We start from the raw sequence: 22,232 nt of genomic DNA, 5'->3' as shown, positions 1-22,232 counted from the left end.
TTCAACTAGTCTACATGTTTATGAAATAAAATCCAATTACAAATGCAGAATTCAAAGCTAAATTCTGTGTCATACTGTAACATGAATACACACACTAACTGAGGCTACACAATATAATTAAGTTTAGCGTAAACCTATCTATGTAATACCACTAGTAATGTCAATTTAAGAGCACTCGTATATTCATGATATTGTATGGGGAAACGGTCTTATTAGTTGACTGGGGAGCTTTAACTAAAAGGAAACAGACAGAATATACACAAACTGTATTTATTAAAAGCATTGTATTTGAATCAATGCAATCAGTGGAATCAGAAACCAATATATTGTTTTAGAGCAACATTTCGATCTTTTATAGATGTTTGCCAGGCTTTTTTATCTGATTTCTAACGCCTCATCTGACCCATTTACAACGTTTTATCAGTCCCAATCAATAATAAGATCGAAAGGCTTTCAAGAAGCTCCTCTGTAAAATGTAAATAAAGGCCATCTGCTCCGATATGTAAACAGCAGCCTGACTCCTCCTATCAGGGCGCCCCTTTTGCTTTGGCCCTCCCCCTCCACAACATCTCTCTGCTCCTATTGGTCAACTGAGAAAGACGTGCCCACGTTTCGGCTTGTCTATCACCTCCTACCGGACGTAGGGCCGCCTACCGGAGCGAGGACAAAAACAATCGGCATCCCTCATGCAGTAAAACAGAAAGTGGAGGACCCAAAGCTGATTTTTTATATTTAACACCCTTGTCATCGACACAGACACCGCCGAAGAAAAACATGGTTTCTCCGGTAACCGTGGTGAGTAATCTGCTTTAAGCATTCTTTGATATTTTCACACACAAAACAGGAATAGTAGTGGTAGCCATTTAGCTACACGATAACACCACTTCTTAAGATAAGTTATCCATTCTTATTAATGTTTCTCATTAAGACATGTGTTCATTGTTGAGGGGCTGGAATAACTTACTCACTGTCTATTGCATCATTTTAGTTATTATTTATAGCATAGCATTTCATACTCTGTCGTCGAAGGCCAATGAATGCTCAATAAAATAAATAGTTTATTTATCAGTAAATAAGAATGTTTGTTTGGTGAATTGAAAATGCCCTCGGACACCCGTGTTGTTGTCTGCGTCTTATGCTCGTTATGTCCTGATATGCGTCTGAATGTGTTGGAGACTCAAAGCAGGAACTTTAATATTCAGCTGTTTCCTCGAAATCTTGACGCGTTTTAGCTGCGACTGAATGCACCGTTCCGTCTCGATATTCCACCAACAAAAGGACGTTTCCACATATTTCCAAAGGACAAAAAAGAAAAACTGTCATGTGACGACCTTTTTTTTGGTCTATTTTTCTTTCCCCCCTGTGACGCATGCGCCGAACAGTGCTGCTGTGGCTGCCTTTATTTTCATCTCCTTTGCTCGAGCAATGCTTCACATAGACTAATGTGTAGACTAATGTTGTGCATTTCCAAAACATAATTTACCCAATGCCACTGTAGAACATTGGCAATTTTGACAAAAAACATTGACAGCTAAATGAATAATTTAGCCGACCTTAGCATCCTCTTACTTTGACAGAGCTGCTATGAAATGTTACCCCATGAGCAGGGGCCAACTTGGCCTGTAGTAAACTCTGACTCTCAGCCTGTGAGAGGAGCCTTTTTGAAGAAATGCTTGCCATATAAACTGGTTTCCTTAGTGATGGTGATACTCCCAGGGCTGCTTAACTTAAAGTGAAAGTGAAAGGGAATGCAGAGGCATGTGCTGAGATAAGAACACTGTTGGAAAGGGTAAGACAAGTATTCAATTTGAAAAGCCAAGAAGCAAATTACATCAACTTAGTGATCATCATGGAACATTACTTTGACCATTGCAAACGAGAGCCAATTAATCATCATTATTTTCCTTTGTATTTGGTTTACTTTTGTATAGGGGTCTCAGAGTGTTGTATGATCTGTTATTCTGGTTTTATTAAAAAATGTCCATTGAAAAAAGATAAACAATTTGGGAATATTACTGGGTAAATACTGCACTGTACTCTACTGCTTGTCTGCAACTGACCTCAAGTTATTAAGTTGAGTTAAAGCAGCTCGAAGAGGGATCCTTTCCTTAGCAGTGTTGCGTGATGCTACATAGAAATAACATTGTCATATGACTTGCATGCCAGCAGTGCCTGCCAGTATCGTCACCATGCTTAAGTTACAGTCCCCCTCTGCCAATTGAAGTACACAAGACTTTACATGTCATTCTTATGTTTACGCGTGTATCATGTTTCAGACCCAGTCTAGAAAATGACCCAGAACAATTGAATAGATGTTCATCCTGGCTGGATGTTATTCAAGGCTTCATGCTGGGGTTTGGTTGCTTTATGACTGGTGCAGAGGTATTAGTGAATAACAGCTGCTTCTTTCTTCCTGGACTAAAGTAACCAAACGAGTTGTTCCTGATAGTTATGCCAGTCACAAAAGTGTAAACATTTGTAATAATATAAGCATATTCACCACTCATTTTGTATTTTTCTACCCAAATATATACTAGTTAGAAATTCTTAAGTGATTCTGCATTATTGTATAGCTTGAAAGTACATCGATGTGTAGTTTAACACAGTTAGAAGAAAATAGGAGGAAATAATTTGTAAAAATCCTTTGTTTGTTGCTATGAAAGAGGGAGCCATTCCATCCTACTGTTCCTTCCAGCAAATAAAAGAGAGCCTATTGCTTGTAAGTGACCCTGCAGTCGATCATTAACCAAATCATTATTTAACAGTGGCAGGTGTTTGCAGCCAGTCAGCTGTACTGTATGTGCTACAGCACTTTTCTGCAAACAATATCTATTTGCAATCCTTCCGACGTCAAAATGATAACAACATTATTTTGTTTGCTTTCCAAATGAGGCAGTATGTTCTTTTCTTTTCTGCTGGCGTCAGCTGACTGTCACACAGGGCTCAAATCGGTCACTGCAGACAAACTGACGCCTTATTCACTGTGAGAGGAGTTTGTTACAGCTGAGAGGATGCCATGCTGCCTAAACTCGACAAGTTAATTCATGTACAAGACACTGAACAGGGAACTAGAGCCCGAGAGAAATAAAACCATTACACCCACTTCGGACCAGTTTTCCACCAGGCAGTTAAAGTCATCCTTGATGAAAAAAATACCACCCGATAATACAGCATTTGACAAGAAACAATATCAAAACAATATGATATTTTTTATTCATTCCAAGTTTAAACACTGTTGGACATTTCAGCCGAGTTTAAATAATTAATAAATTGAGATACATATACATAGAGGATTTGAAAGAGTAGCTTTTGTGTGCTTTGGGACATAGGTGTGTCGGATGTACTAACTGCTGTGCTCTCTCCTATTGCGGCCCTTTTATTATTGTGTAGATACAGTGAGTTTACATGAACAACAATGGAAAGGGAAACTGCAAAGTATAGCTCAAACACAGTATAAATGGGACCAAAGGTAATGGGAATCTCTGACTTCCCCCCCCACCTTCCTCCCTGGAATCTGCGGTCACCCTCCAAATCCCTTACTACAGCGATCTACACATCCCCTGAGTTTTTCCCTCACAAATAATAATCATACTTTTCGTTTGTGTTCTTGGATCTGGAACCTAAATCAATGGGCCTCAGCCGGCAGATCTCAGGTGTGCAAGTATTCCTTTGGTGCACTTTATTAAATTGTAGATAGTCTTTTATGTGTAATGATCAGGACAGTACAATAACAATCTGTTGGTTTTCTTGTTTCCTGTGCTTAAGTAGCCTCCAGTGGCCCGTTTAACAGAGATATGCTATTGGTTAGACTGGGAGTCCTGCCAGTTTAATCTCCTCGGCACACATTTGGCCTTAATGGGATAGATACAGTGTGCACACACACACACACACACACACACACACACAAATGCACACACATTTTCCTGTGTTACGTATTTTATGTATTAAGAAGCTTATTGAAAGTAAATCATGGAGTGCATCAGTTCACACAAATTACATTACATTTCATTTAGTTGTTGCTTTTATCAAAAGCGACTTCAATAGCCATGGGCTTGGGATTGAACCACTGACCCTCTGGTTGCTATAGACACCCATTCAACACCTGAGACACCCGCCGTGTTCCTCAGTGAAACGGCTCCTCCTATACAACTTGTATCTGTTGGAGACTGATAATATCTTAATGTGTAAGCCGAAAGCTAAGTCTTATCCATCTATCTATCTAGAAAATTGCTGCTTGAGACATTTATTCAGTAAACCTGCTATTCCTCTTTTCCCCCTCTTTGGTAGAGGAAATAAATAGGTACAATGTGGTATAATAATACTACTGAATGTTTAATACTGAAAAAAACACAACATTAAGTGAAGAGGCAGGAAAACATAGCGAGTTGAAGCTCTCGTTGAAAAGCTGTCACTTTAAATCCCTGTGGAAATGGTGTGCTGTTTGGGAGTATATTTAGGATAACATGTTGAATTTCTGGCTCTGAACATGTACATAAAAACCACAGTGGAATATCTGTGTGAATGAGAAGGCACACAAAACAACAATGTCTGCATTGGTTGCCAGGACTTTCACATGCTCGATCATTATATCTTAATGATAAAGACAGCCGGTATCTTAAACTGGAGTGCTATGACTCATACAAATCAAGATTATGAGTGCATTGTGGACATTAAACAAATATCTTTACTAACATTTATGTGCATCCCTGAAAGGATCATATACAGTTACGATGTTTGGCAGATAAAGCAAGGCTGTTTTGGTCACTCGCATGCATGCAAATTAGTAGTGATGTGTCGGTCGGTCTTTTAAGTGAACGACGGGAGCCGGCTCGCGCCCGCGAACGAGCCATTTTTGTTGTTGTTTTTTTGTTAAGTAATACAAGACAGAATGATATGATGATCTCCGCGCTACGGGTGCTCCGTGCATGCATGCAGTGACATGTAATATCCAAGGATGAGAGACTGTTGGATACTGCTGTTTTGCACATTGCCAGTGGCGGTTCTAGACCAATTTGACTTGGGGGGGCCAGGCTGGGGCCAGTTATTTTCTGAGGGGGGCCCAATAAATGCAGGACGAAAAAGACAAAAACAGTATGAAGTAATTGCGCATAAGAAAACAATGCAATACAGTTATTGGTATTTGTTTCAGTTCACATATTTATTTCAGATACTTATAGTTACAGTTTTTACGCTCTAATGCAGGGGTCTCCAACCTTTGTTAGGATGAGAGCTACTTTCAAAAAATAAAACAAGTAGTGAGCCACTTTTACTCCTCTTTTTTTTGTTTTTTGCAGTGTATGTATTTAGCACATTTTAACATTATTATCTGCTTACCTTTAACCTTTGTGTGCTTTTTGGGTCTGTGGGACCCGTTTTCAGTGTTTACTAAAAGAAAATGTATTGAATTTAATTATTTTCTTTCTTTTTATTTATGCATATTTTACTAATCACTCTCCTTTTAAACAGTTTTTTTGTTTTGTTACTGTCCTATAGTACACATTGGAATGATTTCTTACTTTATTTTTTACAACTATAGTAAATAGATAAAGGTGTGCTCGCTCGCTCACATAGGCTGTGTGCTCCTCCGTGGCGATGATGGCTTGCATTAAAAAAAAATAATAAACATATTTGTAAAGTGGGCGAAACAGGATTTCGAAAAGTAGGGGGGACATGTCCCCCCTGTCCTCAGTGGAAATTATGCCATGCGTATGTGTGCGTCAAGTGCAATAAATATATATATGCAAGTTGCAGCACACACACAGTAAAACTCTGCCCCTCATGATGTGTTGTATAGGCTGGCATGACTAGGCTGTGTTCAATGGGGCTGATGTGTTGTGTAGATTCTGCCAGAAGGAAAGCTCAAACTCCTTATGAAGCGGTGAGCTGCCGCTCCACATTGCTTTTCTCCCCGACTGCAACGCTGATCCCGCAAATCAAGCAAGAACGTGATTGGTCAATATTCATTGTGGGGGGTGGGGGGAGGAGGGGTGTTAGATAGATATTGTAGTAAGTAGATAGAGTTCACTATGATTGAGGTTTCGTTTATGCATAGGGTAGATTACTTTAATTACATTTCCTTTTTCTTTTGTGTATTTTTACATTTTGGATTTGCTTGGCAAGCTACTTATTGAGGGCTTGCGAGCTACCGGTAGCTCGCGATCGACGTGTTGGAGACCCCTGCTCTAATGGGTCCGACTAGAATGACAAATATCGTTAGTTCCGCCTATTCTGTCAGCCAAGAAATCGTTTAATCATAAACTTTTATTTTTATTTTTTAATAAAATATTTAGAGTGTGAAAATGCAATACAAAGAGGTGTAGCCAGTGTAGTTCTTTGACCCAGAATTGATTTTGAGTAATTAGGTCACATGACCTGGAAGTTGTTAGGCGCGTTCACACCAGAGTACTTTTCGCGTTTAGTTCCGTTAGTACCCTTTATGTCGCGTTCACACCAAAAAGAGCACTTAATCCCAGGAACTTTTACCCCCATTTTTAGTGCCTGCTGAGAGATGGTACTTTCCTGGGGAAAAAAAGTGCCCCAGTTCTGATTGGCTGGGCGAATTGCAAACCACGCCCCGTAAAACTCTGAAATGTTTTGTAGAGCCGCCATTTTATTATCCTGGCATTAGCATTATTAGCATTAGCATTCACCCAGTGCACAAACGCAGAGAGACTAATTTATGGCAACACAAAATAAAACATGGGAGCGGTGGAGATGAGGAGGTGTCGGCGTTCTGGCGATTTACTCGGAAGGCTTCAGTAGAAGCTGCTGGGAGTCCCAGCAGCTTCTACTGAAGCCAGTCCCCAACTCCGGGGACTTCCGGCCGGGGACTCCGGGTGGCAGTATACGCCGTGAAGTTGTTTGCGGCCTGCCAGTAAACCCAAAGCAGAAGAAGACGAAGTGACGTCAGCGGCTCATTTGCGTAATCTTCCCTCAGGGAATTTATTCCGGTGTGAACGCGATCTGTACTAAGTGCCCTGGGGTAATGAGTGCCGGGGCACTGAGTGCCGGCACTGAGTACGGCAAAGTACTTGATGTGAACGCGACTATTGAAGCAATATGCTCATTTTCCCATACAAATATTAATATAAAATATGTATAGTATTAAAATGCAACAAAAAGAGGTGTGTCCTATGCAGCCAGTGTAGTTATTTGACCCAGCACTGATTTTGAGTGATTCGGTCACATGACCTGGAAGTTATTGAAGAAATAAGCAAATCTTTCCATCAAAATATTAATATAAAATATGTAAAGTATTACAATGCAATAAAAAGAGGAGTGTCCTATGCAGCAAGTGAAGTTATTTGATCCAGCACTGATTTTGAGTCATTAGGTCACATGACCTAGAAGCTATTGAAGAAATATGCTCATTTCTCCATCAAAATATTAATAAAACGTATTTAAAGTATATGTTCAACAAATGTATGCTCTAGAGTGGATTTCCTTCACGATTGGGAAGCTGTCGATTTATTAAAAAGAGCATTGTTCTTGTGTAATTGAAAAGTCATTTGTTGATGGTCCCTAAGTGAAAGCCTCGTTTCACGGAGAAGATCTCCCCGTTGTAATACAGCCAGCAGCAGGGGAAACTGACGCTGCTGGCTGGTCCACAAATGTCTGTCGAATATCCAACCTAAAACTAACTTCACCGCGCTAAGCCGCACACCTTGATATGATCATTATAGTTATAAAAAAATAAGAGACTAAATGAAAAACGGGTATAAAATACTATATGACAGTAACAAAAAAGTTGTTAAAAATAACAAGAATACAGTTTAAAAGGGGAGTGATTTGTAAAATATCCATAAAGAACAAATCTGCTTACAGTTCTGTTTCATATGGGTGTTGAGAGTTTTATCCATAGATCTCTTCATTTTGTGAAGTGAAGTGCACCAGATAACTTCAAACATTTTTTTTAAATCGTCCCGGGGGTGCATGCCCCCGGACCCCCCTAGATGATTTGAAGTCCCCCCCCCAACTTAACCCTTGTGCCCTCCTCGGGCATTTTTGTACATTTTTCCTGACTTTTTTTTTTTTGATTTGGTGAGCTGTGTTACAGCTTTTGGCATGGATTTTTGCAAGAAGTCTTCTTTTGAGTCAAATTTTTGAAATCCAATGTCGTTTACTCTTACATGTTTTGTATACTCTCGTGATGCATTTTGCACCCTCAGGACCCCTTCGTGGCAAAAATGTACACGCTCATAGAAACTGCTATTAAATCATCATACATCAATATTTTATTAAACTTTTTTCTCCATGAATCACTTGAACAACTTCTAACGTGCTCAAAACTACCAAACATCCAATAACTTTCAGGATTTTAATCCTTTAAATGCCTGTTTCATTATTTGAATTATTTAATTTCTCTTAAAAAAAAAAAAAAAAAATGAATTTCTTTCAATATAATAATTAGTAGAGGGATGGAACTTTGGTGGTTATTAGAGTCTGGGATGTGTCAAAGATTAGCAACAAAATTGATTTGACTGCATTATTAATTTTTACGTAGTGTCAGATACTACCTCTGGACCCCTTTGTGGCAAAAATGTACACGCCCCAAACAACTGCTATTAAATCATCATACATCAATATCTTTTTCTACTTTTTTTTACATGAATCACATAAACAACTTCTAATGTACTCAAAACTACCAAACATTCAATCATTGTCAGGATTTTAACCGATTAAATGCCTGTTTCATTATTTTAATTATTTCATTTCTCTCAAAAATGCCTCATTGACTTCCATTCAGACCACATTTGTTGATCTCACTGCCATTGCAGTATAAAACCATGCATTTTGTAATGTCAGCATTTCATTTAGAAGAAAAGTAGTGATATTTGATATTTCTACTCTATTCCAACAGATTAAACCATTTTCCCACTGTAGGCCGATGCATTACATTCTTACATTTTTGCCAGTTATATTATGGAGCCGTGTGACTACCAGGGGGCCCCGAGAGTGGTGTGTGTGTGTGTATGTATGTATGTATATGTATATGTATGTGTGTGCGTGTGCGTGTGTGTGTGTGTGTGTGTGTGTGTGTGTGTGTCATTTCCAGCAGCAGACTAGCAGGTCCTGCAGCATGTGACCTGGTGCTCTCAGGTGATAGAACAACAATTTTTTAGGCCTGTGCACAACCAGCACACACCTCTCCTCCGTGTGTGTGTGTGTGTGTGTGTGTGAGAATCTGTAAGCATGCACAGATCATTTCATGGGAAAAAAAGGCCATCTTTTGAGGGATGTGTTTGATGTGTCTTTGAAGAGCTGCTTGATTACTCAAAAACAAAAAACAACTGTTAGTGTGTTTATGCACCTGGCTGCCAAAGATAAACATGCAGTTTGACCAAGGGCTTATTTCATTAGTGAGCAGAGAAGGAGAAAGACCTGGAGCAAAGAGAAGGAACTCAAATGAAGAAGCATTTCAGTGCAGAAGAGACTTCAGAAATAATCTTGTAGCCTTCTTCTGCCAGCGAGCTGCAGGACTCATCTGAAGAAGACACAAGGTTCGAGCTGGGGTCTGACACTGAATGCTCTCTGGAGTCCAGCATTTCTTTGAGTTCCTCTGACCCTTCATCTGAAAGTGGAGAGGACACTGAGGGTCCGGCCCACCATCCACCACCACGGGGGGCTTTCTTCTCACAATCTGTGAGGACACCCTGGTTTTCCCCAGCTCCTGGGAGAACGACCTCCGTTCTTCTCTGTCCCCTCACTGTGGGCCGGACCCTCAGTGTCCTCTCCACTTTCAGATGAAGGGTCAGAGGAACTCAAAGAAATGCTGGACTCCAGAGAGCATTCAGTGTCAGACCCCCCCTCGAGCCTTGTGTCTTCTTCAGATGAGTCCTGCAGCTCGCTGGCAGAAGAAGGCTACAAGATTATTTCTGAAGTCTCTTCTGCACTGAAAAGCTTCTTCATTTGAGTTCCTTCTCTTTGCTCCAGGTCTTTCTCCTTCTCTGCTCACTAATGAAATAAGCCCTTGGTCAAACTGCATGTTTATCTTTGGCAGCCAGGTGCATAAACACACTAACAGTTGTTTTTTGTTTTTGAGTAATCAAGCAGCTCTTCAAAGACACATCAAACACATCCCTCAAAAGATGGCCTTTTGTTCCCATGAAATGATCTGTGCATGCTTACAGATTCTCACACACACACACACACACACACACACACACACACACACACACACACACAGGGAGGAGAGGTGTGTGCTGGTTGTGCACAGGCCTAAAAAAATGTTGTTCTATCACCTGAGAGCACCATGTCACATGCTGCAGGACCTGCTAGTCTGCTGCTGGAAATGACACACGCACACGCATACACATAGACACACACCACTCTCGGGGCCCCCTGGTAGTCACACGGCTCCATAATATAACTGGCAACAATGTAAGAATGTAATGCATCGGCCTACAGTGGGAAAATGGTTTAATCTGTTGGAATAGAGTAGAAATATCAAATATCACTACTTTTCTTCTAAATGAAATGCTGACATTACAAAATGCATGGTTTTATACTGCAATGGCAGTGAGATCAACAAATGTGGTCTGAATGGAAGTCAATGAGGCATTTTTGAGAGAAATGAAATAATGAAACAGGCGTTTAAAGGGTTAAAATCCTGACAATGATTGAATGTTTGGTAGTTTTGAGTACGTTAGAAGTTGTTTATGTGATTCATGAAAAAAAAGTTGAAAAAAATATTGATGTATGATGATTTAATAGAAGTTATTATGGGCGTGTACATTTTTGCCACGAAGGTGTTCAGAGGTAGTATCTGATACTACGTAAAAAATAATAATGCAGTCAAATCAATTTTGTTGCTAATCTTTGACACATCCCAGACTCTAATAACCACCAAAGTTCCATCCCTCTACTAATTATTATATTGAAAAAAATTCATTTTTTGTGTTTTTTTGTAATAAATAATGAAATAATTCAAATAATTAAACAGGCATTTAAAGGGTTAAAATCCAGAAAAGTATTGAATGTTTGCTAGTTCTGAGTATGTTATAAGTTGTTTATGTGATTCATGAAACAAAAAGTAGAAAGAAATATTGATATATGATGATTTAATAGAAGTTATTATGGGCGTGTACATTTTTGCCACGAAGGGGTCCAGAGGTAGTATCTGACACTACGTACAAAATAATAATGCAGTGAAATCAATTTTGTTGCTAATCTTTGACACATCCAAGACTCTAGTAACCACCAAAGTTCCATCCCTCTACTAATTATTATATTGAAAAAAATTCGTTTTTTGTCATAAATAATGAAATAATTCAAATAATTAAACAGGCATTTAAAGGGTTAAAATCCAGAAAATTATTGAATGATTGGTAGTTTTGAGTACGTTATAAGTTGTTTAAGTGATTCATGAAAAAAAAAAAGTAGAAAAATGTTGATGTATGATGATTTAATAGCAGTTATTATGGGCGTGTACATTTTTGCCACGAAGGGGTCGAAAGGTTGAAAATTCGAGGAGGGCACAAGGGTTAAAGGAAGTCCACATGGATAGGATACTAAATACATTTGCACACATCTTGTGTCCATATATTTCTGTTTTCGTGGTCATGCCACAACCATGCACATGCATGCGCGAGTCATGTTAAGATATCTGGATTAAATGGTTGCTTTTTCTTTGCACAGCATGAAAGAAAGGCGAAATTAATGGGCTGTGATTTTAGTTTTTTTAAGCAGAGGTTGAGTTCAATAATTTGTACGGCCCTCTGAGTGTGTGTGTGTGGTGTGTGGTGTTAGTCGTATCAGCTTCACCAGAGGCCTGTACGACGAAGCCGGTTCAACATAACCTGGATATGTTTGAGTTAGCCGGTTGGCCTAATCCAAAACATACGCGCTCTCGCTAAGCGGTCCTACGACGCGGGTTATCAAGTGGATCGCTCAAGCCAGCCGTGTCCTATCTAGTTAGGTGCGCGTTCACATAAAAGGGGTGGTATTTGGAGCATTCGACCAATCACAAACATGGACAAGCGTACTGACAGCGCAGCGTCATACTTCCTGAATGATAAGTAAACTATAATTATACAAATATGAAGACTTTAAACATCCATGACTTAAACACTTTATCCAGGATAAAAGCCACATAGCTGCACCTGCAAGGTGAATACAGCTGGTAAAAGAAAAAGTGTTTGAATGCGTACATTAACAGGTTTATGATATCACTGCCCCGTCTAAGACACGAGTGGATCTGACTTGAATTACATTTGACTCGAGTGTTTCGTCAACTTAATGTGTTGCTTAAAATAATACTTCTGCATACAGTATGTGACACTGTGAGTGTTGCACGGCCAGATACGGCTCAAGAAGCTGACTCGGATAAGGAAATATATGATACATTATGATGTGATATCATGTGATATGAATGATAATGGGACACATCGCCGTCTGCACTCACAGTGCCGCGGACTGTAGGCTACTGTTATAAATTAAAATCAATGTTAAACAGCATAATTCAGTCTAAAACATATCGTCAGTTTAAAGCTGTTTTATTGTGGAAAAACCCGGAAGTTCTCAGGAAATCAATGCCAAGCTTTTATTCTGAAAATCCTTTATCCGGTTAGCATGTGACTAATGTTACGTTTTCTGAATGTAAAGTGAAAATGACTTGGAGTGTTACACACCAAATCGTACGAACTTTAACACTACATCGATAGACGTTAAGATATTATTACTGCTGAATATTAAATGAAGGAACAGTTGATCATGGAGTGTTTACACATTACGTGAGTAGCTATGACGTCAGAGGGAGCTACCGTAAATGAGAACCGTGCCATAGAGGCGTTTTTAGGACTTCTAAACTAACGATTACAGCTGTTTATAAGGTATTAAATAGAAAGTCATGACAGAGATAAGGAGGAGAAAATGCTTAAGGAAGTAGGCAGAAAATACCAATGTCGAAATCATCTGTTCTCTCGCGATATCGAACCCACAGATGAGAAGGGCGGTCCCACTATCTGCACAGCGGGAGACAACGAGACGTGAATAAAAAGACAGGACGGAAGACAGCTCGCTCTTTTCTTCGCTGCAGCCCACCCTGAAGACATCACCGGCTTTGTCTCTCCTTACCCATGCTTGTTCTTTAACCACGTTACTTAATTAAACTCAACCAATTTGAACCTTTTCGGAGACTCCATTAGTCTCTTCATTCTAAGCTCCTCTCCTGGGCGCGAGAACATCGAATACTTCAATACTACGTAATGTTACTTTGATCCGGTTACTTATGTTGTGGCAGATATTTAAGTAAGCTTTCTTAACGCTAATGTTATAATAGTCAGATTGCTCTGAAGATGGGAGGTGATATTCTATTCATTTTCACGCTCACACAGTCGGTGATTTTGGCCGGCCGTCTTTCCTGCAACGGCAGTTTAAACTGTATTTCCTTTCTCCTGTAATATGAATTGATCGCTTTAAACTCCGCACAATGAGCTCTGATTGGTCAGCAGGCAGTGCTTTTATCCTGGAACCTATCCTGCTCCGGAGGCTAGCCGTTCAGAATAAGTTATCTAGCCTGCTAAAAAGTGAACCAGCTTCGTAGGACCGGAAACCCCTGAAGTTAGCTTGCTAAACGAAAATCTTGATTCGTAGTATAGGCCTCAGGGCAGGCTTGAGGTCAAACATTTAGTCTGATCTTTTTGCCCACAACTTTTTTGAGCAGTTGTGCAATAAGGATCCTCCTTAGGGGTTACCATAGTTCATATCCCAGGAGTGGGCGTAAGACTGGGTGTAACTCTACGTCCGACGTAGAACCGAAGGTTAAGACCAAACTAAAGTTATGACTAGTGCACCACTTAGACCTAAGCCCTGTATGCGTTGCGCCTGGGTGTAACTTTTATGCCTAGTATGGAGCAGGCGTAAATCGGAAAGACAGAGTAGCATCCATAGTAACGTAAAACAGGCAAGAAGGAAATATAATGATGGCAGTGCGTCTTGTTTACAGGTTTAACAATGAAAGGGCATTAAGACGAGAGAGTCGTCCGTGATCGAACAAACCCTCTACATCTATTCGGACAATGAGCTGATGGAGGTTTCGTTTCGACAGACAAGCCCTTTTTGAATTAATCGAGGAGATCTCCCCTCAACTACAGCATGGATCAAACCGAAACGCGGCGCTCTCCCCAACCTTGCAGGTGCTGATTGCGCTCAGATTTTACGCTAACGGGCTGCTTTGAATGGAGAAGTTAGAGTGTTAAATTATGTAGACGTGTGTTGCTTGGCAACAATTAGTGTTTCGTGTGTATTGACGTGGACGTGCATCTTAAGACTAGGTGCAGCTACGACCGTGACTAGTCAGGCTTGGTGCACTCGGTGTTAATTCGAATCACTAAGTCGGACGTAGCTAAGCTGTCAAAAAGGAGGTTAGAGTTAAGACCTCCTTTTTTACGCCCAGCTGGTGCACTACACTCCTGGAGCATAGAAAATATGACCTATAGTAACCCTTAATTTTCTCTCACCTCCTCACCTCCCTCCCAACTGATTTGTTCAATCCTAAATCTAGCTGTCATCTGAATGCTTGTAACCCCATCTCTCTCACTGTCCCCCTCCCAATAGCGTCACTTCCCCATGATTCATCCTACTTCTTCTTATCTGCCACTCTCACTTATGTTTTTGTGAATATGGCAATCAGAGCTTCGCTTTTTAAATCATTTATCAGATGGATGCGAAAGAGCAACTGGAAAACTGTCAATTGGGACATCACAACCCTTTCCTTGTTTCACTATAACCCCTTCTTCTTCCTCCCTTCCCTGTCTTTTTTGTCTCCTCCTCATCTCTCCTCCAGTGATCTCAGCTCTAGTGAATCCTCACTCAATTCCTCTCCTTTGAAACTCAACATCCCCTTTCTTCTCCCTCTTCGATTCCCTGGGGCTTTTTTCCCTTAAGCATTTCTCAGAACCATTGTAGGGTAGTCATTCCAGAGGTGTTGTGAAACCTCTTTGTTTCTTTGTGACCCAGTTGGGCCTCATGTATTTGGACAGAAATAAATATGTACAGTGGTATCACAGCTTGAAAGACGAAACTGAGACCTCAATATGCTTCACAGTTCTCAAGAGATACTGAGAATGAAGGTGAAACAGGAGAAGGAGAAAAATAACACAACAGGGAGAGTCAAAAAATGAAGAGAAGAACAGGTTACAGGAGGTCAAAGGAACAGTGTGGAGCCTTTTTTCATTTCCCATTATTTTTGAGTTTCATTTCAGCCACAAAACACGTGCATGTCTGACACAGAGATGCAAACTAGTGACCACAAAGCAACCCTGAAGGCTGTTCCATTCTGAACCCTAACCACTTTGCCAAATAAGGAGAAATAGTTGCAGTGTTCTGCTGATTATGTTTCCTTTTTAATCAATGTGAGAAACTGTCACTCCACCACACACAGTGCTGTCTGCTTTGAAGTGTCTGCTTCCTGTCTTATCATATCTCAAGCCCTCTTCCTTGAAATAAAGGGACTTTTGTTAAATCTAGTTTAAGGCAGAATGTAAATGGTGTCACACGGCTCACTGAATAGGATTCCCTTATGTTAGTGCAACCAGCTATGACAAAATAATGAATGTTAATATTGAAACTGCTTACAGGTCAAGAGTGAAGGCCCAAAGCTGGTGCCATTCTTCAAGGCCACCTGTGTGTACTTTGTGCTGTGGCTGCCCACCTCCAGCCCCTCCTGGTTCAGCGCACTGATCAAATGTCTACCCATCTTCTGCCTCTGGATGTTCTTACTGGCGCATGGCTTCAGCTTCCTAGGTGCTAGCTCCAATGCTCGCAAGATCTTTGCTGGCCTCGTCTTTTCTGCTCTGGGCGATGCCTTTCTCATCTGGCAGGAGCAGGGCTACTTCGTCCACGGTGAGCCAAATCCACACTCACTGAGTTGCTTCATTATTATTGTCGACAGGACTTATTACTCATTCATTTTACATCTCAGTTTGGGCCTTATTTTTTTAATGTTTAGCCATCATTGAATATGGGAATTGTATCTGGGAACCCAAAGTTAGCTGTAAAGTTTAAATTAACCCCCCCCAAATAAACCTTTAAGACAAAATGACAACACCTGGCACATCTGTTCTAAACATTCCTCATTGATGATTATTATTTACAGACATAACTTCTGGGTTGACTTTGACCTGCTGTTCTTACTTTTTCCCCCTCCTACTTCCTGAGTTTACCTCCATGAGTGGTAGCTAGTTTGACAAAGCTGTTGGCCTCATCTTTTTTGGACCATTAGACCTGTTGGGACATGCTGTTGCAATATCTCTGTGTTTCCAGTTCAAAGAATGTACTATGGAGAGTTAAAAAGTTGTCATAACCCATAGAGACATCGGTCAACGCTAAAAATATGACATCCAAGTTGTAATTACCCCTTATTTTATTGTGTCATGATTCAAGCTTTGACCTACGACAGATAGGTAGGATACAAATGTAAAAAATGTTTATTTACTTTGAAATCATCTTTTCCTGCAGGCCTTCTGATGTTTGCCATCACCCACATCCTGTACTCCTCGGCCTTCGGGATGAAGCCCGTTAATGTGACTGCTGGCCTGGTGGTCACTGCTGTGTCTTCAGTGAGCTACCTGCTGCTGTACCCCTACCTGTCGGGCCCCTTCACCTACCTGGTGGCCGTCTACGTCGGTCTGATCGGCTTCATGGGCTGGAGGTCGGTGGCCGGCCTGCAGCTGGCCAACGACCTGTGGACCTGGACCAAGCTGTGCGCCTGCCTTGGCGCCGTGCTCTTCATGGTCTCCGACCTCACCATCGCCGTCAATAAGTTTTGCTTCCCTGTTCCCCATTCGCGCGCCATCATCATGGCCACGTACTACGCCGCCCAGATGCTGATCTCGCTCTCTGTGGTGGAGTGCCAGGACGCAGAGGGGGCCAGGAAGAGTGCGTGAGGTGCCGTGGGGCTGGGAACGTAGCAGCCTCCTCTCCTTCAACCCTGAGTGATCATAGACACATCTCACTGCCAGATCCCCAGCCCGCAACCATCATCTCTGTGTGGCGCTCCCACACGGTTGTTACCATGACAACAGGTTCATTAGATTCTTCACATAGCTATCAGCCTCCTGTCCCTCTAGTACTGTCTCACACCTGTCGAAGATAAAGTATCTTCAGTCCATCTTCCATCCTAGAATGGCTGTCTCACAATTTAGTTACCATGGAGACAAGAGTAGTGTTATTTACCTGCTTTTATATATAGAGAGTATTACTTTACTTTTAACTGTTATGTTTTAATTTAAGGGGAACATGTCTCTGGGGACCATCAAGGAGTGTGTGGGAGAGCGATTGTGTGTTAGTGCATTTATGTGTGTTTGATTAACACGCCTACCTCGCTTTCCACACAGTCCCATCACACCAAGTCACCACACTGACCCCCACCACGTCACCACACTGACCCCCACCACGCACATCTACTTCATATGGTCCAATAACACAAATTAAAGTAACAATAGACGACTTTTCCGCAAGCAATGGCACAATCAATAACCTTTATGCAATTAATGCAGTGACTTGGCCAATATGACAAAAAGCCTGCCGACTTTTAGCTACTTTTTCATAGAAAATAGTTGGCAACGCTGCACAGGAAACTGTAAATCAAGCCTTAATTTTCCCAAGGCAGACAGAATTGCAATTGAGGGAAAGCGAGGCTGATGGGAAATCATTCTGAATGCTGGTCGTCATTGCTCTACAGTCATCAGATTGCCCCCCCTTTAATTCATAATGATAAGTAAAACAACTTGTCTATTGCCACTTTAACATCTTATTTTTGTATTTGTTTGTGCTGCCTGAAACCTTGTTAAAAAGGGATTTTTTTTTACTTACCAACTTTCCCTCATTTTGCTTTGTGTTCTCTTGAATTAAGGGTGCTATTCTTAAAATCAGGAGCGTATTCACACATGCTTTCTGAGTCCTGTGCATTTCATTTAAAAACAATTACAAGGCCTTTGTTCACCCCCTTTTTTAATATCCTCAACAAACCCACATCCAGTCTCTTTATGATTGAATTAGGATGTCATTGAATAACATGTGAAAAATAGGCAATGAGGTGGAAAGCTGCGCAATTTGTTGACTGCAATAACTGCTGTATATTGTAGATTTAGTGATCAAGAACCGTGGAGGTTGGTTGTTGAAGCTCGATTCTTTCTACAGGGATGTTATTGAAACTGCAATAAGTGCATATTATATATTATAGTCACAGCACACCCCTGTACACATTTGAACATGCCGTACAGTGCTTCTCCTTCTGGTGTTAAGTCTTTAAGGAGAGTGTTTTTTGGAAACTAGGTGCATGTTGAAATGCTCACACACCTGACACCTACGACCCCTGCTGCTTCCGTTATAGGAGAAGTCCACAGGGTTGTCAATGCTGGACTAGATCAGCCGACCCATGCTGTCATTGGCCTGAGACCATGTTAAAAAGACTTAAAAGAAAGGGCCAAGTAACTGGCTGGGATATTTTAATCTATAACCTTCTGTGTATATCTGGGCCTCAGAAAGACACGCACATAAACATACACATTGCCCCAGGGTAGCCTGAGTGAAAAAATAGGACATGAGGGTACTGGCTTGTCATGTGAGGGAACAGTTATCCCATTATTCCCATTATTCCCTCTCAAAGGACATTTCATCAGATGTAATCCCGCAAATCCACCATGGCTAACCCCCGGCTGATGTTTTGTCTTTCATCTATCACACACTTCCCGCTCTCACCTTTCATTTGTTTCACTCTCTGCAACTACTAAACGCCACAATGAAGTGTCTTACTGAAACATTGAAGAAGCATACTGTAACCCCTTCCTCACATGTCTGCCTATATGCATGTTCGAGTGTGTGTGCATGTTTGGAATGTGTGTGTTGCCCTTGACTGTTGAGTGAACAAGAGTGTACATGTGATGTGAAGTAGTAGACACTCTATTGGATATATTTAATGTATTCTCACAAGGCTTTTAAACGGTCTTTATTCCTCACACATGTTTTACAGCATCCCCAAATGTGTTCTCATTCAAAAATAACTTAAAGGTACAGTATATGGTTACAGTATATCAAAACTGTAACTATATCTTGTCTTTTAGTTGAATTTGACCTTAATAGTAAGCATTTCCATCGCTGGACAAGCCTTGTTGTGATTATACCCCACCTGTAACCTAAGCTACATCACTGGCATTATGATTATTACCACTAACTGATTGTATACTTGAAAGAAATCAATGTTATCACAAATGCACGCCAACAAATGTAAGTATTGATTACAAAATCATCAAAAAAATGGACTTTACAAATGTGTTTTATGGTTTGGCGCTCATGCACTTTAATGTGATATATTGAGCTGTATATAAAACAACCAGCTATGGAAAAGAAGCAGACCCATGTTGTGGGTTCCTTTTACTCGGTCAATGACCCCTGGAGCTGTCAGTAACACACCCTCATGCGCAACACACACATCAAAACATGTTTATGCATCACATCAGCCACCATGACAGATCTGCAGGCAGACTGTGGTGTTGACACGCATCAAGGTTTTTTGAAACAGCTGACCAGGAAACACACTCAGCTCAAGCTTCTATTCCTAGCAGACCCTTTGCCCAATATTTCCTCAATCTCCTTTTGGCCTGTCGGCATGCTGGTCAGCAACATATTTCTGCCTTGTCAGTCAGACAGGTTTCGTCAGGGTGTCTGTGTGACCAACCTTCTTCAGCCCAGTGTTTTTATTTGTAGTCCCAGCACTGTTGAAACGCCTCCTCTGCTGTACCCTCTCTTCTCATCTCATATCCAGCCCCCAGCAGAACTTTCTGTCCACAATTAATTTCAGCCTTTGTCTGAGTCTCAGCGAGTCTTACTAGCTGAAATGCAATTGTCTGCTTTATGCTGTCATAAATCAGGGTTTAATGGAGTTTAAGCAGAGATGCTGGTTATCATGATTGACTATCTAGTATGCATCCTGAATTAAGAGCATGAGGGAAGAACTTGATTCAGTCGAGCTGTCTTTGTGGGAGGTTTATGTAAGCACCACTTTCTTTGTTTTCTGCTACATAAAGCTCCCTGACTTTAGTTCCAAATGGCTACATGCCAGAACACACTGAAGTATTTCTGAGACTTTTATGTTATCCAAACTTGGAAGATCTCCAAGAGTGTTGAGTTGAGTTGAGTTATGCAACAATTCAAATATTGAAGCAGTAAGTTGCCAGTTATTATGCCCATAGGCAAAACAGAACCAAAGTTGAAAGCACAAAATGAACGTTTTTATTGAGTGGATCTTAGCAATAGAGGCTTCTCATGTATCAAGCAACCTTTGTTTAGCGGGAGGCAGAGAACCCCCTCGTTGGTGCTGGAGGTCATTTTGCCCCCCACTTAGGAAGGAGGTCATTGTTGAGCGATACCGTAGCTGTAAATTAAGCGAGGAGGTGAAATATGACACACAGGGGAAGACTCCTTCCATCCGGATTGTTAGCTGCCATCCTGTCCCCACAGATGGCGGCCAGCAGGCGCATCACTTTACCTCAGCCTGTCAACAGCCCTGTTGTTCTGATCTTTGTGTGCACTGGCAGACAAAAGGGACCTGAGAGAGCTGTGGGAGGCCTGTGTGTGAGTCAGGAGCCGAAACCAGTAACTGATGTAGTAAAGAGGCCCCACAGTTTCACTCAGTCCTATGAATTTAAAAAAGGCATTTCTTTGATTCAAAGTTTTCTCTTTTTCTTTTTGCTGCTGTTTCTCGTGAATTGAAGCTTTGCTGTTGAAGTGCTGTGTCCATTATCGCGCAGCGGCGGTTGACATTCAAAACATAGAACCGTGAAGTTTGTTTATCTTTACACACGCATGACAACCAGCTTGAATCCTCCATGTCGTCCACAGTGATGACACTACACCACGACTGACAGTCCTCCAACATCAGTATAGATTGATACTATTTGTAGTATGTCAAATTAATGCAATTTCCTTATGATATTCATCTGAATCTACTATGGCCAGAAGAAGTGTTTCAAACAAAACGATTTTTGTGTACTGTATCCTCCAAAGTATATGCTATTTTATTTCCTGTCTTTTCTGTCTTAAATAGAGACAATAAAGTTACTGTTTTGATTGTTTAAGCACAAGAAAGTGACGCATGAATCAGCATTTTTCTTTAAAAGGCATTAAAGTGTTACAAACTGTTTTGAAGAGTAAAAGCCACAAATGTTATATTTTGTCACCGTGGAAAGAGCTGGATTTGTTTTCCACAACACATTTTTTTTTCTTTGAAGGCCCTTTTACAAAGCATTATTTGACTTCTTTCTATGAACAAATGTTTGTTTTTTTTACCATAGAATTGACCTTTGTTGTCCTTGATTTCACTTTGTGATTTCTTTCTTTCATGACCGTAGAGATGAAATAGTTTCTTTGCTATGAATGTGAATATCTATTGGACAAATAAATGCAATTACAATGCAACTTCAGCACAACATGCTTTGGTCTTTCTATTTGTTTTGCTGGAATCAAATGTACGCCATTCAAATAACGGTTAAGTGTTTCTACAGAAGCTGTTGGCCCTTAGCCTCTAAAGTGCCATTGGGGCAGAAAGGAGTGCAGGACAGCAGCGAGCTCTGTTCGGGTAGATGCTGCACTCTATTGTCTGGTGGAGGTGGAAATTCTGCTTTCAACAGGCTTCAACTGTTGAAAGCAATCCAGACTGCAACCAATACTTCCTCTTGCAAACCTCTTGTTCTGTCGCCTTTTATTCTCTTTTTTTATAAACACACATCACATCTAATAGTTTTTCCTGTAGGAACCATGCCAGTTCTCTACAAAAGCGTCTCATTCATTCACAGCCAAGGTCTCACCATCAAAGAACTCCAGTCTTCTACGGAAATGAAACATGTCTGTAATGGCCCTAATAAAACCAGCAGGGTGACATTTCCTTCCACTCAAATAACATATGATGAAATGAAGCAGAAATATTCAAGTGTTGTAAAATATTTCCTCATTCAAGTTCCTATTTGGAAAACCATTTCTTCATTAATCTATTGAATTAGTTATATAAATGCAACATAATAAAAAGGCAGAAGAATGATCTGAGATTCTCTTTCACCATTAGTTTCTTTCTATTCAGGCTTTCAGCTCAAACTCCTTCAACCTTATTGTGTCGTAGCCGAGCAGTGAGGAAGAGGAAGGTGACGTAGGTTGGTGCCTTGATTTGGACCTGGCAGTCCCCTGGTCTCTGTGTAGAAATGGAGTTTGTGTGAGCCAGCACAGTGACGTCAGGCTGG

General features: G+C 40.8%; 1 protein-coding gene across 1 annotated transcript; it reads left to right on the top strand.

Annotated features, from left to right (window-relative positions):
* Positions 1 to 665: 665 nt before the first annotated feature.
* On the top strand, positions 666 to 21,428 carry tmem86a (transmembrane protein 86A). Its single transcript, XM_034141402.1, has 3 exons — positions 666 to 795; positions 15,579 to 15,843; positions 16,459 to 21,428. Exons 1-3 carry the CDS (start codon positions 775 to 777, stop codon positions 16,884 to 16,886), a joined length of 714 nt encoding a protein of 237 aa, XP_033997293.1. The 5' UTR covers positions 666 to 774; the 3' UTR covers positions 16,887 to 21,428.
* Positions 21,429 to 22,232: the final 804 nt, after the last annotated feature.

The sequence above is a fragment of the Trematomus bernacchii genome, unplaced genomic scaffold (genome assembly GCF_902827165.1).
Source record: "Trematomus bernacchii unplaced genomic scaffold, fTreBer1.1, whole genome shotgun sequence".
Classification (NCBI taxonomy): Eukaryota; Metazoa; Chordata; class Actinopteri; order Perciformes; family Nototheniidae; genus Trematomus; species Trematomus bernacchii.
This window is presented reverse-complemented; position numbering and strand designations above follow the sequence as displayed.